The sequence below is a fragment of the Hypanus sabinus genome, unplaced genomic scaffold (assembly GCF_030144855.1).
Source record: "Hypanus sabinus isolate sHypSab1 unplaced genomic scaffold, sHypSab1.hap1 scaffold_494, whole genome shotgun sequence".
Lineage (NCBI taxonomy): Eukaryota > Metazoa > Chordata > Chondrichthyes > Myliobatiformes > Dasyatidae > Hypanus > Hypanus sabinus.
This window is the reverse complement of record NW_026781362.1, coordinates 62,497-79,336: the sequence shown is the minus strand read 5'-3', so window position 1 is coordinate 79,336 and position 16,840 is coordinate 62,497. Positions and strand designations below refer to the sequence as shown.

Below are 16,840 nucleotides of genomic sequence, written 5' to 3'. Positions count from 1 at the left end.
CCAGACTCTCAGTAGGTCCTGATAGAAGCCGGGCAGACTCCGCAAAGCAGCACGGCTGACGCCTGCCGGTGGTAGCCGTATGTCTTCGTGAAGACAGCAGCCCCTCCGGAGGAAGAAAGTCGCCAACACGTGCCACCTGGTAGGCTGCTCGGCGTACAGGAATCTCTGCAGAGTCCTGAGGCGGAGAGCCGCCAGTCGCGTTCGGACGCACACCAGCGACTGTCCGCCCTCTCCCACTGGGAGACTCAAGACCGCTGCAGAGACCCAGTGTTTCCTATTGCCCCAGAAGAAGTCCACTAACTTCCTCTGCAGTCTTGCAACAAACGGGGCAGGAGGGGCCAAGGTGACCATCCAATACCACAACATGGAGGCCACCAGCTGGTTTATGACCACCACCCTGCCTCGATAGGAAAGCACCCTGAGAAGGCCTGACCAGCGCCCCAGCCGGGCCATGACTTTCGTCTCCAGGTCCTGCCAGTTCGCCAGCCAGGTCTCCCCAGAAGGACTCAGGTAGACTCCCAGATAGAGGAGACGTCTAGTGCTCCACTCAAATGCTCTCAACTCCTCCAACAGGGAGTCCACGTGCCACTGACCCACTAAGAGTCCGGAACATTTCACCAGTTGATCCTGGCGGAGGATGCTGCCGAGAAAACGTCTTGGCATTCGCACATCCTCTGCAGGTCATTGGGATCTGTCATCATGAGGAGTACATCATCGGCGTAGGCCAAGAGGACGACCTCCATGTCCAGTTCACGCAGAACCAGACCTGTCAGTCTTCGCCGTAGGAGGCTCAGGAATGGCTCAACACAGATCGTGTACAATTGACCGGACATGGGGCATCCCTGACGTACTCCTCTCCTGAAGGGAATGGGCGCTGCCAGTGATCCATTGACCTTAACAAGGCACTCTGCGGCAGAGTATAGGAGCTGAACTCGGGCCACAAAGTGTGGTCTGAGCCCAAAGGCCTGCAGAGTGCCCACCAGGAAACTGTGGTCTACCCGGTCAAACGCCTTCTCCTGGTCAAGAGAAAGAAAAGCTGCCGGGGACCCAGTCTCCTGGTGCAGGTGGATCCGGTCCCGTACTAGGTGGACATTGTCCTGGATGGAGCGGCCCAGGACTGTGTAAGATTGGTCAGGATGAATCACCTGTCTCAGTACTGAACCAAGATGGTTGCCCATTGCCCGGGCGAAGATCTTGTAGTCCGCGCACAAGAGAGAGACCGGGCGCCAGGTCTTTAGCAGGGGAAGGTCTCCCTTCTAAGGCAGCAGGACCTCGACAGCTCTCCGCCATGAGAGGGGCAATTCCCCGGTGTCTAGGCTCTCCCCTAGAACAAGGCTGTAATCGACCTCCAGGACATCCCAAAAAGCCTGATAAAACTCCACACTCAGACCATCTAAGCCAGGGGATTTACCCCTCCGGAGTTGCCGAAGGGCAGTAGACAGCTCCTCCCCAGTCAGGGAGGCGTCCAGATGCGCTGCGTCATCTGGGCTGACCTTTGGCAAATCTTCCCAGACCTCACTGCACGCCCCCGCATTTGACGGATCTGGTGAGAATAAGGACCGATAGAAAGTGTGAACTTCTTTGATAATTTCGTCAGGATCCGTGGTGGAGGTGACATCAGCAGCCAGTAGCTCCACCAGCTGCTTTTGAACTCCCCGCCACTTCTCCAACGAGTAGAAGAAGGGTGAGCCGCGGTCCAAATCTTGCAGCATTTGGATCTGCGACCTCACATATGCACCTCGGGACTGCTGAAGCTGCAGATTCCTGAGTGCGTCCTTCTTCTCCTGGTATTCCTGCCACATTTGATGGTTTCCACTGGTCGGACCAAGATGGGACTCTAGGTCAAGCAACGCTCTCTCAAGCCGCTCAATCTCAGAGCCCCGCCTCTTTGTCGACCCCCTAATGTACTCCCGACATGAAAACTGGATGTGGGCCTTGCCCACATCCCACCACAGCCGTAGGGAGCTAAACTCTCTCCGTCTCTCTCTCCAGGTGGCCCAGAATGCTCGGAATGAATCTCGGAATCAGCTGTCCTCCAGCAGCCAGTTGTTAAAGTGCCAATACCCGGATCCCACCCGAGGGTGCAGAGGAGTAAATTCCATCCACACAAATTGATGATCCGAGCACGACACTGGCCGCATGGAGGACGCCGACACGCGGGAGACATAAGCCCGAGAGATATACAGGCGGTCTATCCGGGAACCCCCCTCTCTAGATCTTCTGGAGAAGGCGCTAGAGTCAGGGTGAAGATTCCGCCAGCTGTCCACCAAGTCAAAGGAGCCGACTAGCTCCTTTAACTTTTTCGCCGATGCTGGGTCGCGTTGGAGGCCCGCGCAGTCCTCCACCTCGAGGTTACAGTTGAAGTCTCCCCCGAGGATGATGCAGTCCCCCGGATTGATGGAACTCAGCAAGGTGGACAGCTGACAGAATAGGCGCGTCTGCATCACCCCGCGCCTCGGAGCGTACACATTGATAAAATGTAATGGTACTCCATCCAGGCGCACAGCCAGGTGGAGCAGACGGCCGGGCACAACATCTTGGACTCCTACGATTTCTGGCCGGAAGGTTGGGGCCAACAGGATCGCCACCCCACTAGAGTTGGAGCTAAGGTGACTCATGTAGACCCCGCCCTGCCACTCCAGGAGCCAAGCGGACTCGTCTCCCGGGGTGGTATGGGTTTCCTGCAGGAAACTCACCACGTATCTCCCATCCCTGAGGACTGAGAGATTGTTATATCTGCGGAGAGAGCCCCTGCTACCATTTACATTGAGACTAGCTATGGTAACTTTCATGTGGGGAGCACACTAGGCCTCAGCACCAGTCCCCTTCCCACTGAGAGCGATGGCGCCCTCAGCCGCACTATCCCAAAGAAAACCGAGAATATCCTTTGCTTTCCGGGCCCGACTGCTACCATCGCTACCCTGTGACCCACCATCTCCTGAAGGAGCGAGGCTGCTTTTCATCCTGATGTCCCGCACCAGGTCATCCAGGAAGGTTTTCAGCTGCCGTCTGTCATTCCCCAACACAGAATTCCTCTTCCCCTTCCCCTTCTGTCTGAGGATGACCCTCAGGGACTTCACCAGCCTTGGCATGCTAGGCCAGCGAAGTGAGGCTAGTTTAGGCCGATGCTTTGCACCCACGGAGGAGTGAATAAATTCTCTGATCTCCTCCACAGGTATCAATGGGGACTTCTCTGGAGGGGTGAGGATGTCCATTGTCACACTATCAAATGAATCCCCCTCCAACCCCTCACTGCAGACAGATCCCCCACCGTCCTCCTCATGTGGTGTATAAGGTGGCTGCCCCTGTAACCTACACTGCACAGCAGGTACCTCCCCTATACCTTCCCGCTCCACCGTCGCATCAGTCTTACCCACAGTTGCGACGATGGAGGGAAAATCCCAAGGGACTCCCTGCAGACCATTAGTTGATGGGGTCGGCATGCAGGTTACATCACCCTCCCCAGGAGACAGGCATGAAGGGGACCCCAGCAGCTCTGGTCCAATGGATGCACCGGCAGCCTGATGCTGACTGTGAGAGAGCCTGGTCTCCTCTCCACTTGTACTATTTAATACATTTGCCTCCAGGGAGGCGCTGACTGCTAAGTCCTGGGTGGAGGGCTCCAGGTCTGTTTTAGGAGTGCAAACAGGCCCAGCACTAGCTTCATGCATAACCACACCACCCACCCCAGGACTGGTGTCTACATCTGGGGATTCAGGGTTAGACACAACTCCCACCCGGATCCCCACCCCTTTCTGGGACTCCCCCTCATCTACATTCTCTGCCCTCTTGGGGGAACAATCCCATCTCCTCTTCAAGCCGGAGGAGCACACAGGCGTGGAATTCACCGATGGAGTGTTACTCTCCGCTTCTACCGCCCCGTCCAACCATACGCTTCCCCGAGCCTCCCTCTCCACCTCAGGGCAAATGGGCGTGAGCTCTGCGGTCTCGGGTGCCGACTTCTTCACGTGTTTCAACTTCTTCCTCGCTTTCTTGCCCCGCACAGACTCCACCCCGTCCCTCGCCTGAACCTCCCCGCACGTAGCCCCAGGACCACCCGCCTGAACCACAGGGGTAGGAGCAGAGACTGGAACAGATGTAGGAACAGGGACAGGGTTAGAGACAGCATCAGGGGCAGGAGCAGGGGCCGGCACAGGTGTAGGAGCAGGAATGGGATCAGGGGCAGAGTTGGCTGGGGCACTGGTTCCCGAAGTGGACTCCCTGGGTTTTTGGGTGCTAGAACAGTCCCTCCGAAAGTGCCCCACCTCCCCGCACGCATGGCACTGTGGGCGCTCAGAGCTCCAATACACCTGATAATCTACCCCCTCGTGCCGGACAGTAAACCGGCCCTCAACTTCGTCCTCCTTTTCCAGTTTCATGAATACCTGTCGCCGGAAAGAGATTACGGTCCGGAGGGTGCGCCTCCTGAATTTGTGCCTGATGGCAGTTATCTCTGACCGTACTTGCCCCAAGCGGGCCAGTGCGGGAAGCAGGTCCTCGTTGGGGATGAAAGGCTGTACGTGACCGAGGACGATGCGCTGTGTGGGAGCTGTCACTAGCTGTCTATAAAAAGATGTTCTCCACCGTGATCCCCATACTGAGGGCCCGATGCACTAACTCATCATTCCTCAGGTAAAACACCGCCTTCCCGAACTCCTTCTCAGCGGCCAAAACACCATCTCTCCCCAACAAGTCCTCCATAGCCTCCGCGCACTTTTCCAGGGTAGTTCCAGTTCGCAAAATACATTGCACCCCGCGTTCAACTTTCACCGTCCGAAACAGGGCGTTGTCCGAGGCCGGAGAGGCAGCCGCCTTTGCATAACTCCCCGCAGGCCTGCGACTCCCTATAGACTGGTCCGGCATGTTACTTGTGTGTCCGAATCGAGAATGATACGGTGGTGCTGGTTATAAAGTCCTGGAGCGAGTTGAGTAACTGGCGGGAAAAGTTTGTACTCAACAGTACCTTGCTGGCTCCGTGCCAGAAAGTCCAACGCCAGGAAAGGCTCCATTAGACCTATAGAAACTTCCAGGCCGTGAAAGGTCGAGACGTCTCAAACGATGTTTGGGCTCCGACACCGAACGAGAATCCCAACGATAGAGATGGAAAGAGGTTGCGCCTATGTCAGTGGGGACAAACAATGTCGTTTGTCTCCGGTTTTTGGAGCGAACCTGCTACCTGGCAAGTTGCCAGCTGCCACAGCTGGATGCTACGCAGTTCGAAGCCATCCAAACTGGCAGAAAAACTCCAAACGAAGCTTCCATTCTAAACCAGCTGCTCACTTAGGTGTTCAAGGGACGTTTCAAACCAATTTCCAAGTAATTCAAGACCTTCATAAAGCAGTTTTCCCTCAATTTCTCCCAGCGCAATCAGAACAGCTCCACTCTGTGTCTGACCCCGGGAGTGTGTGATGGGAGGGTGTAGAGGGAGTTTCACTCTGTGTCTGACCCCAGCAGTGTGTGATGGGACAGTGTAGAGAGCTTCACTCTGTGTCTGACCCCGGGAGTGTGTGATGGGACAGTGCAGAGGGAGTTTCACTCTACGTCTGTCCCTGGGAATGTGCGATGTAATGGAGTAAAGGGAGGCTCATTCTGAGTCTGACCCCAGGATTCTCTAAAAAAATGTCTCTACTGAATCTTTCCTCTCACACTAAACCTATCCCCCTTAGTTTTAGACGACCTGACCACAGGGAAATAACTCCACCTTATCTATACCACTTACAATTTTATACACTTCTATGTAGTTACCCCTCATTCTCCAATGTTCCAAAGAACAGAGTTTTAATTGCTATCTTCCTGTCATGAAATGGGAATCCAGGGACAGGGAAGAGATTTGGGAATCGACAGGATAGGGTGGCCAAAGTCTAGATCAACATAGGCAAATAATAAGAAGGCAAGGAGCATTTCCCCTTAATGTCACCTACCAATACTAAATATTGCTCCAATCGCAAAGCCGAAGAAAATCTTGGAAATCCGGAATTCCGAGGGCTCACTCCAAAGGAAACGATTGAAGTTTGAAGGACAGAAAATGCTGAGATAATGCTGGATGGCTGTAAAGAAAACAGTGAGAATTTAAACGAAGGCCCCACTACACTGTCCCAAGATGGGCATTGGAAGGGCTCTTTCCACACTGTCCCATATCAGACTTCTAAGGTCAGACACTGAGTGAAGCTTACGCTACACCAGGGGTTCCCAAACTTCATCAAAGAGGTCAAGAAGTTTGGAGGAATCAGTGGCAGCAGAACAGTGCATTCACAATGCCCACAGGATCGACTTCAGTGGCACAAACCTAGTGTGTCACACCAATAGCTTTTGGGACCACCTATTAAAGAAAGTCATTGAAATGAAACTGGAGGAAAAGAATTTTAACAAAGATGAAAGTCTCGTTCCAAGAGCTGGAATTTGATTGTCAGCAAGGTGGGAGAGTGGCAGCCTGACTGGATGAGGACAAACCAGTCAGGAGGGATGGAATATAGGGGTATAATTACTCGGACTGGACTAGTCATGCCCAGCATCATCACTGATGAAAATTGCTGAGTTTGTCATCAAAACATCAGTTATGATATACCTGGCTGAAAGCTCGAGACAGAGAGTGAAACTCCCTCTACTCCATCCCATCACACACTCCCGGTGTCAGACACAGAGTGAAGCTCCCTCCACACCGTCCCATCACACACTCCCGGGGTCAGACACAGAGTGAAGCTCCCTCTACACCGTCCCATCACACACTCCCGGGGTCAGACACAGAGTGAAACTCCCTCTACACCGTCCCATCACACACTCCCGGGGTCAGACACAGAGTGAAACTCCCTCTACACCGTCCCATCACACACTTTTGGGATCAGACACAGAGTGAAACTCCCTCTACACTGTCCCAGCACACACTCCCGGAGTCAAACACAGAGTGAAACTCCCTCTACACCATCCCATCACACACTCCCGGGGTCAGACACAGAGTGAAGCTCCCTCTACACAGTCCCATCACACACTTTTGGGATCAGACACAGAGTGAAACTCCCTCTACACTGTCCCAGCACACACTCCCCGGGTCAGACACAGAGTGAAGATCCTCTTACACCATCTCATCACACACTACCAGGAGAGGGAGAATTTTTGAATTAATCTTTATATTCATTTTTACAGTAAATTCAATCAATATACTCCGCATTCTACATTGATTCATTGTATAATCAACCCAACACATTCTCTCCCAATGCACTAACTTCATTCTCTCTTTTTCCTTACAGAACACACACGTAATTTAATTTAATTTTTATTTCGGGATACAGTAACATGCCCTTCCAGTCCAAGCCGCCCAATTACACCCATCTGACCAATTAACCTACAAACCAGTACTCATTTGAAATGTGGAGGATTCCAGAGCACCTGGAGGAAACCCGTACAGTCCTGTGGAGAACTTACAGAGCTTGAACCCCAGTCACTGGCACTGTAAAGCAATGCACTCACCGCTACACTGCCATGCCTTCCCTGTGTTTGAAAGGCCATTACATTCAGTGTTTGGTTTCCTGTTATGGCAGGACACTGTACTGCTCTTATTGACTCCATGACAGTCATTTATTTAAAGATACAAAGCAGGACAGGCCATGCCAGCCCAACAAGTTCCACCACACTGCAACCTACATTTTAAAGCTAATCATTTCCGGTAAGACGGCAGCATGCCCAGACGCAGAGGCCTCTATGGGGCCAATCAAAGGTATCTTTTGCAATTGCTGGACATGAAGAGTTACAGGTGCTGCAGGTCTACCTCATCAGCAAGTTGCTCATTGGTGGAGAAACTGAAGGAGCTGAACTTGGTGCGGACCATGATGTCGTTGGCGCGTGATGGTGTGCAGACTAACGGAGAGTGACCACAAGACCATGTTGGATATTGTTAATGTGGAATGTTGCAAGTTCTACTCACTGGTTTATTGGCAAACAGCAGGGGAGCTGCGTGACATCGGTCACAGTAAGGACTAGGCCTCTAGCTGCAGTGTGGCCCAGGTAAAGGCGTCAGTCAGGGTCCATACTGCAGGGCCAGTAGCAGCGTGGTGTGGCATTCACGCTGGAGATGACGCTGCCCCCGATGTCCGCTCGGCAGAAAACAAAATGTATTGTGTTCGACTTGGACTATGTATTTTGTTGTGTGACTGCATTTTACTGCTATCTTATATGTCCTTGCTAGTAACCTACTAGCCAATATGCCTTTGGAGTGCCGGAGGAAACTGGGGTATCCAGAGGAAGCGCACGTGGAGAGAACGTACAAAATCATTACAGACTGCGGCAGGAATTGGGCTCCAAACTCTAGAACGGCCCATGCTGTAATAGCATCACGCTAACTGCCGCGCTATAGTTCAATCAGGTCAATACACAGAGCCTCGGTGCCACTCACATGGCCACTCTGAACGGCTGCTCTAGGGGCTATTACCTCGGACTCTGCCCTTCAGTGTCCAGCTGGAGAGGGACCCTATGTAGCAGTCCTTCTCCACTGTCTTTGCACTGGCTGCACCAAGATGCAGCGCATCCCTCAGCACGTACCCCTGTAGTCTGGATTGTGCTAACTCAGCTGTATTCTCTCATAGTCATCTTGTAATTCAAGTTTTTAAAGTGGAGTTAAAAGATAGGTTCTTGATTAGTAAGGGTGTCAAAGGTTATGGGGAGAAGACAGGAGAATGGATTGAAAGCGATATAAATTAGCCACAGTCAAATGGCAGAGCAGAGTCGATGGGCCAAATGGCTTAACTCTGCTTCTATGTCTTATGAACTCACTCCTCCCAGTGCTTTCTATCTCTGCAGGACTCTGTGCTGATTGGAGAGGGATTTGGGGGTTTGGAGTAAGGTTAAAACTAGATGGTTTCATACTGGGGGTGCGTGTGAAGGCAGTGTGGTGGGGTTGGGGTGAGGGGAGGGAAGTCCCTTTGGATAACTCCCCTTCTGAGGAATGCCAGCTCAGATATAGTAGAGGGAGTTTAGGACCGGAGGGCACAGCCTTAAAATAGAAAGATGGCCTTTTAGAACAAGAGATGAGGAGGAATTTCTTCAGAGAGTAGTGAATCTGTGGAATTCATTGCCATTGACAGCTGTGGAGGCCAAGTCATTGGGTATATTTAAAGTGGTGGCTGATAGGTTCTTGAATATTAAAGGCATCAAGAGTTACAGGGAGGGGCAGGAGAATGGAGTTAAGAGAGAGAATAGATCAGCCATGACTGAGTGGCAGAGGAGGCTCGATGGGCAGAATGGCCAGATATTCTGCTCCTATGTCTTACGTCTTAAATAAATAACTAGACGACCAACAAATCTCAGGCAGACCAAAGTGGAATTTGAGCATCTTTCAACAGCATTCAATGGTTCACGCCAAATCCTAGACTTAGGTAACAGAGAGTATTCTGGTATCAGAGAGGGTGTAGGAGCCAGAGAGGTTTACAAAAATAAGGAAAGTTGCAGGGGCTAGAGTGTGTAACAGAAAAAGGGAGGATTTAGGGGCCAGTGGGGGCTACAGAGACAGGGCAGATTATTGAGACTGGAGGGGGTTACAAAAGCGGGAAGTGGAGTAGGGTCTGAAGGGTGTTATGGGGTCAGAGAAGGGTATAGAGATCGGTTACAGAGACTGGGAGGGGTGTAAGGGCCAGCAGAGTAGAGAAGGGAAGAGTACTGGAGGGAATTTGAACACAAGGAGTATCTTGGTGCTGTAAAGGATATAGGTAGTGATAAAGACGGGACTAAATTCACAGGCTGTGACAACATACTCGTATGTGGCTGCTTTGGTTTTCGAACTTTTTCTCCTTCAGCAGGTTCCTCCATCAATTCATTTCTTCCTTTCTCATCACTGCCTCGCCTCCTCCTGTGCGACTCGTTTCTTCTTCCCTCTCTACTACCCCTCCTCCCGCCATTCCCACCCTCCTCTCTACTTTCAATCCGTGTCTCATTCTCACCTTCACCATTCCCTTCCTCCTCTCTGCTTTCCCTCCAGCTCTCACTCCTCCCTTCACTACTCCCTACCTCCTCTCTTCTTTTCCTTCGTCTCTCACTCCTCCCTTTACCATTCTCTCCTTCCTCTCTGCTTTCCCTCTGTCTCTTCCTTCCTCCTTCACCATTCCGTACCTCCTCTCTGTTCTCCCTCCTCCCTTTGCCTCTCCTTCCTTCCTCTCTGCTCTTCCTCCTCCCTTTGCCTCTCCCTCCCTCCTCTCTGCTCTCCCTCCTCCCTCTGTTACTCCTTTCCCTCGTTCCCTCTTCCCTCGTGTCCTCTCTGCTTTTTACGTTCTCTGTGTGATGCCTCAGTTTCTTATCAGGCATCTTCCCTTTACTCTCCCCTGTTCATCCCCACTCGCTTCCTGCCTACTTCTCTTCTCATGATCTTCCTGCACGAACCTGCACTCAATCCTTGCTGTTCTATTTCCCCAAGAACTCTGGAGACAAAAGAAATTCTACACCCCATCATCTCCGTAGAACCTGCCCATTCTCTTATCAATGGTCCCTTGTGACCTAAGTGATTGTGAGTTCCTTTGTAACTATGCCACTCAACAATAAAGCAATTCAACCACTGGAAACAATTCTTCTGTAGTCTCCAATCCTCCTGTCTTTCTCCACAGTTCTGCATATTTTAATTGTTTATTCAATTCTCTTCAGAAACTTAACTTAGCGGCCACTTGTACCCTGTTCACCAATAATGGGCAGAAACTCAATTAAAAAAAAGGCATGTAGACAATGCAAAGAGGTTCTGTTGTTGTTCAGACAAAACATCGAGAAAGAAATGTGAGCTAAGTGACTTTGACTATGGGACAATTGTTGGTGCCAGACGGGGTGGTTTGAGTAGCTCAGTAACTGCTGATCTCCTGGGAATTTCACTCACGACAGTCTCTATAGTTTACAGAGAATAGTGTGAAAAACAAGACTTCCAGTGAGCCTTGTTAATGAGAGAGGTCAGAGGAGAATGGCCAGACTGGTTCAAGTTGACAGGAAGGCGAGAGTAACTCATGTGTTACAACAGTGGAGTGCAGAAGAGCATCTCATAATGCACAACACATTGAACTTCGAGTGGATGCTCTAGGGCAGCAGATAACCAGAAACAGTACATGGTACAGGAGGTAACTAACACAGTGACCACTGAGTGCACTTACAATAACAATGTAACTATTCTTATCCTTGGCCATTAGGTTCTACAATGAGTCAAACTGTAGCCAGGTAATTGATGACCCCCCCCCCCACTACCACCACCATTAGACTGTTTGAGGTAACTTTTTTTTCTTTCTTACTTCTCTTCCAATATTTATGTATCTGTATATCTGTGCACTTGCAATGCTGCTGTGACACTGTAATTTCCTTTGGGATCAATAAAGTGTCTGTCTATCCAGCCTCTATTCCCTTTACACTCAGAACCAGTGTCAATTATCCTTCTGATCACTGACCCCCCCCCCCAGAAAAAAGTTTGTGCTTATTTACTCTATTGAAAACCCTCAAGATTTTGAACATATCTAGTGAAATGTCTCTTATTCTCTTGGGTTGTCTCTCTGTGGAACAGAAGGGAGAAGGGTCTCAACCCAAAACGTTGACTGCTTCTTTCAACGGATGCTGCCCGACCTGCTGAGTTCATCCAGCTTTTTTGTACCTGTTGATTTGACCACAGCATCTGCAGTGTACTTTGTGTTTATCATTTCTACAGATCTCCAAGATCTTTCTATCGACTTCAGACCCTACTGCTGGAGCAGGGAAGGATAGGGACCTTGATAGTTTTTAAATTATGCTGAATTTTAAAGAAGTCCAGAAGTCTAAAGATGCACACACAATGACTCAGGAACAGCTTTTTCCCCTCCATTAGCAGTTTTCTGAATGATCCAAAAGCCCATAAATATAAGAGTTTTTGCAGATGCTGAGTTCCTCCAGCACTTCTTTATTCTACCTTTTTTGCATTATTTATTTATTTTATAATTTATAGCAGTTTTATGTCTTTACACTGTACTGCTGCTGCAAACAATTTCAGTTCAAGGCGTGACAATAAATCTCATTCCATGAGGATGAGCTTATTGGGTGAGGCACTAAGTTCAGGAAGTCATGTTGCAGCTTTTTAAACTGCATCTGGAGTATTGCATTTATTTCTGGTTGCCCCATTACGGGGAGGGGGTAAAAGCTTAGGAGAGGGTGCAAAAGAAGTTCACCAGGATGCTGCCTCAATTAGAGGGCATGAAATATAAGGAGAGGTTGGACAAACTTGGGCTTGCTTTCACTTGAGTGGTGGAGGTTGTGGAGAGACTTGACATGAGTTTATAAGATTATGAGGAGCACAGACAGACAGCTGATACCATTTTCCCAGGACTGAACTGTCTTAATGCTGGAGTATATTTGGTGAGAGTGGATAAGTCCAAAGGAGATGGGTGGATCAAATATTTTTACAGAGAATAGCGGGTGCCAGGGGTGATGTTGGAGGCAAATATAATTCAGGAGAGGTGTTTAAAAGGCTCTTAGTTAAGTGCCAAATACTGTGAATGGAAGGATATGCACTTGTGTAGGGACCAGTTTTGTAGACTTTCAATTACTAGTTTAATTATTTCAACACAGCATTGTGGGCCAAAGAGCCTGTTTCTGTGCTGTACTGTTTTAGGTTCTGAGTGATGGGCTATTTGAGAGGCGCTCAGTCAGCCATTTACGCCTTCAAGAGCTAGGAACAAGAGGACGTGAGTGTCAAACATTCCCATATACCAGTGCTGGGGTGACTGTCACATTGTGGAAGGGACAGCACTAAGAGAGGGGCAATGCTGATGGAGTACTGTACTGTATTTTTTCTTGAAACTGAAACAGAGGAGAGATTTTGCTCCATCCCCCCTCCACCATACATGGAGATTTGTCTCATCAGAATTGGTGAGCACATTTAAATACCACCCTAACCCATTATCTCAGGCATTTTTATATCTGCTAAATTAACCTGCAAGTGAGGAAGGTTAACACTATGACCTGAAACATTAACTGTTTCAGCGGCCTAGTAGCATAGCGGTTAGTGCAACTGCTTTACAGCACCAGCGATCACCAATCGGAGTTTGACTCCCATCGCTCTCTGTAAGGAGTTTGTACATTCTTCCTGTTTCCTCCCACATTCCAAAGACAAACTGTATGGTTAGAGTTAGCGAGTTGCTTTGTTGGTGTCAGAACTTGTAAACTGGCCCAGAATATCACAAACAATGACGTAAATGGTACACTTCACTGGATGTTTTCATGTACTCCTGACGAATAAGGATAATCTTTAAAATTTTCTCTGTTTCACTCTTCATAGATACAAACGTTCTGCAGGTTTCCAGCAGTTGGTTCCATACCAGTTCTGATCTATTCCTCTTTTGCAATCATAGTAGTTTTGTCTTTTACTGCAACAAAGTTCATGACATAGTCATAGAAAAGTACAGCATAGAAACAGGCCATTCTGCCCATCTAGTCCATTTAAATTGCCTACTGACATTGACCTGCACAGGGACCATATCCCTCCAGGAACCTATCCCACCTTCACTTAAATGTTGAAATCAAGTTCGCATGCACCACTTGTGCTGGCAGCTCTCTCCACACTCTCACGACCCTCCTGTTCCCCTTAAACTTTTCACCTTAACCCATGACTTCTGGTTGTTGTCCTAACCAACCTCAGTGGAAAAAGCATTTAACCTATCCATTCCCCTCATAATTTTTGTACACCTCCATCAAATCTCAATCTTCTCAATGACCACATATGATTCTGATGTTAAAAGTTCATACCTTCTGATCCAGGCAGCATCCCGGTGACCCTCTCCAAAGCCTCCACATCCTTCCTGCAATGGCACAACCAGAAATGCATGCAATTTGCCAAGCGATGTCTAACAAGTTTTATATGTAGCACAGAAATATTAGTCTGACTTGAAGTGTCACATTTAACCTATTTGGTTTCAAGCCATCAGAGATAGTCCCCTGTGATGCGGATTTCACAGGCTGAGCCAGAGTTTAATTACCCAACAGTAGTTATCCCTGCAAAGGTGGTGGTGAGCTGTCTTCTTGAACCACCACAGTTCTTGAGTTGTGGGTGTGCAGGGAGGGAGTTCTATGATCTTGACCCAGTAACTATGAAAGAATGACAACTGTAGTTCCTTTGCCATGGGCAGCATTTGAGTAAAGCTTCTCTGCATTCTTTACACTTTAATGGCATCTTTCCAAAAACACGGCGAACAAGACTGTATACAGTGCTCCAAGTGCAGCCAAATGACCTTGTGTTCCGAATACCCTAATGCACAAATTAGTAATGAGAAAATAATAGCAAAAGCCCACTAATAAAATTCAGGATTCAAAGTTCAAGATGAATTTATTATCAAGGTACATATATGTCACCATACACCACTGAGGTTCATTTCCTTGCAGGCATTCACAGTAGAAACACAAAACAATCAATGAAAAACTGCACATGACAAAGACTGACAAACAACCAAAAGACTACAAATTATGAATAATAATAAATAAGCAACAAAATATCGACAACAAGTTGTAGAGTCCTTGAAAGTGAGTTCATAGATCATGGTATCAGTTCAGTGATCTCCTCTGATTCAAGAGCCTTATGGTTGAGGGGTAAGAACTGTTTCTGAACCTGCAGGTGAAAAGCTTGAGGCTCCTGTTAATGATGATGATGGCTGGTTCTTCAGGAGCGATGTTTCCTCCCACCTGTTTATAGCTAGGATTGGTGCACGATTGGTGTTTGGGTTGGGAGACATTCCACAATGGCACAGCCAGCAGCAATAACCGTAAGGCTATTGGTTGAGTATCGGAGTTTTCCTTCTCCTAGAAAAACTGCTTGGCATGGCTAACGAGTCCATCTGCCCGGGTTTGGAATTGGAGTTGTCTTTTCCCTAATCTAGCTGAGGCCAAGGCTGATGAGCCCAGCTTGCCTGCCCAGTTATACTGCTGGACACTCTGTCGCACATTGATATAGCAAATTCAGTAAGAACAGGGATGCCACGTGAAGGCATTGCTATGGGCACAGTAGTGTACGGGAGGCCAATATGCAAGCCAAACAGTGTCCTGCGGTGATCACTAGACCTGGAAAGGAGAGGTTATGGAAAATGCTTCGCCTTCCTTAAGTGAGTCCAGCCCAGGGCTCACCCCACTGAGGCTCCTTCTTAATGGCAGCAGTGAGAAGAGAGAAAGGTCTGGATGATGGATGCTGTTTTCCTGAGATAACGCTCCTTGCAGATTTCTCAGTGGTGGGGAGGGCTTTACCCATGATGGACTGGGCTTGGAGATGAGACTGCAGATGGTAGAAATATTGAAATGATGTTCCAGCTTTTTGTGTGTGCCTCTATAGTTACACCACCTAGAGGCTTCACAGGATGAGCCAGTGTGTTGCGTGTTGCTGCAAAGGAAATTTAGAACTTCTCAGAACCGCTGTTGTCATGCCAACCAGAAACTTTTGGGTGATAACACTACCAGCCAATCACAACAGACAATTGACCAAGAGGTTTTCAGCCAATAACTTTACACACTGGAATTCTGTAACAGCTCTACCAGTTCTGGAACACCTACTGGCTTCAAACACAATTGAACAAGTAACAGAGCAGCGCACAAACAGCCATTGCTATTCAAATAGAGCCAAACATTCAAAAAAAGGTAGGAAAAACCTTTTTATTTTCCAACACAGCAGGAGAGTGAGTTTAGTAAAACCAGACTTTCTCCAAAGATTAAAGTTCAAACCCAACTTGACAGCTGTCAAACTAGACTACTAGACTGCTGTATGAACACCTGGAAGGAACAGCATTTTGGTCTGCTCCAGGCCAATCTACATGTCTGGATGCAAAGAACAAACTGCTGGAGGACCTCAGTGAGTCAAGCAGCATCTGGGGAGATAGTTGGGGGGGGGTGATCAATGTTTTGGGCCATTAGCACGAACCCTCAACCAACCACCTGCCTTCAAAGATGCTGCCTGACCCACCAGTGGTTTGCGCTTTGTTCTGTGTGTTACTCATTAGGCTACTCCGGAGCACCTTCACCACAGATTGCAGAGGTTCAAGGCAGTTCACGCCAACCTGCTCAAGGACAGGTGGTTTTGTTAGCAGCAACCAAAATTATGTAATTTGATTTTGTTCAAAAGCCTTGAATTGCATTTTATTCATTTAATTTTGAGCTAAACAGCTCTCGAGAAGATGGAGGATTGATATCTTGAACTCCTGCAGTCCATGTTGGGGAAGGTGCATTCACAGTGCTATCAAGGAGAGATCTCTGGGATTCAGATCCAGCAAAGGTGAAGGAACACTGGTGGATTTCCCAGTCAGGTTGGCAGACGGAAATGCTCCCGTTGGCGGGAGGAGAGGAGCCCGGCTGAGTAACCATGGTGTTTGTAGACAGTGCACACTGTACCTCTGTGGTGGAGGGAGGGAATGTTTGGGGATAGGGGTGGGGGTGGATGGGAGGACGCTGATTGAGCTGGTTGCTCTGTCCCAGATGGTGTTGAGACTCCTGAGAGCTTGGAGCTACTCTCACCCAGGAAATTGGTGAGTGTCCCATTACACTCCTAACCTGTGATGGAGGGATGGGAAAGAGGTAATGTGGCAGACATTGATTACATGGACTAACTCCATCCAGAGTGTGCCATCACACGCCTGACCAATGCCTTGTAAGCACACGGGAGGTGGGGGGGGGGGGGGGTTAATGTCCCGTCACACCCCTGACCGGGGCCTTGTAGGCCGGGTATGGGAGATGTTAATGTCCCATCACTCTCCTGACTGATGCCTTGTAGGCCAGGGGGAGAAGTAATGTGGTGGATGTTGAGTACATGGTTGGAGGAGAGACGTTGGGGTGTCAAAAGCAAGTTAGAAGCACAGGATCCACAGCCGCTAATCCACTGTTGTAATCTCGG

At 49.0% G+C, this 16,840-nt stretch overlaps 1 protein-coding gene across 1 annotated transcript in view; it reads right to left on the bottom strand.

The window, feature by feature from the left end:
- Positions 1-16,840, bottom strand: part of LOC132389184 (E3 ubiquitin-protein ligase DCST1-like) — a 305,306-nt gene that overhangs the window by 285,006 nt on the left and 3,460 nt on the right. Inside the window, exons 2-3 of the mRNA XM_059961644.1 lie at positions 13,723-13,775; positions 5,922-6,047 (exon numbers count right to left, since the gene is read on the bottom strand). Coding sequence (XP_059817627.1) covers positions 5,922-6,047; positions 13,723-13,741 — 145 coding nt within the window. The 5' untranslated portion in view covers positions 13,742-13,775. The remainder of the gene's footprint in view (positions 1-5,921; positions 6,048-13,722; positions 13,776-16,840) is intronic.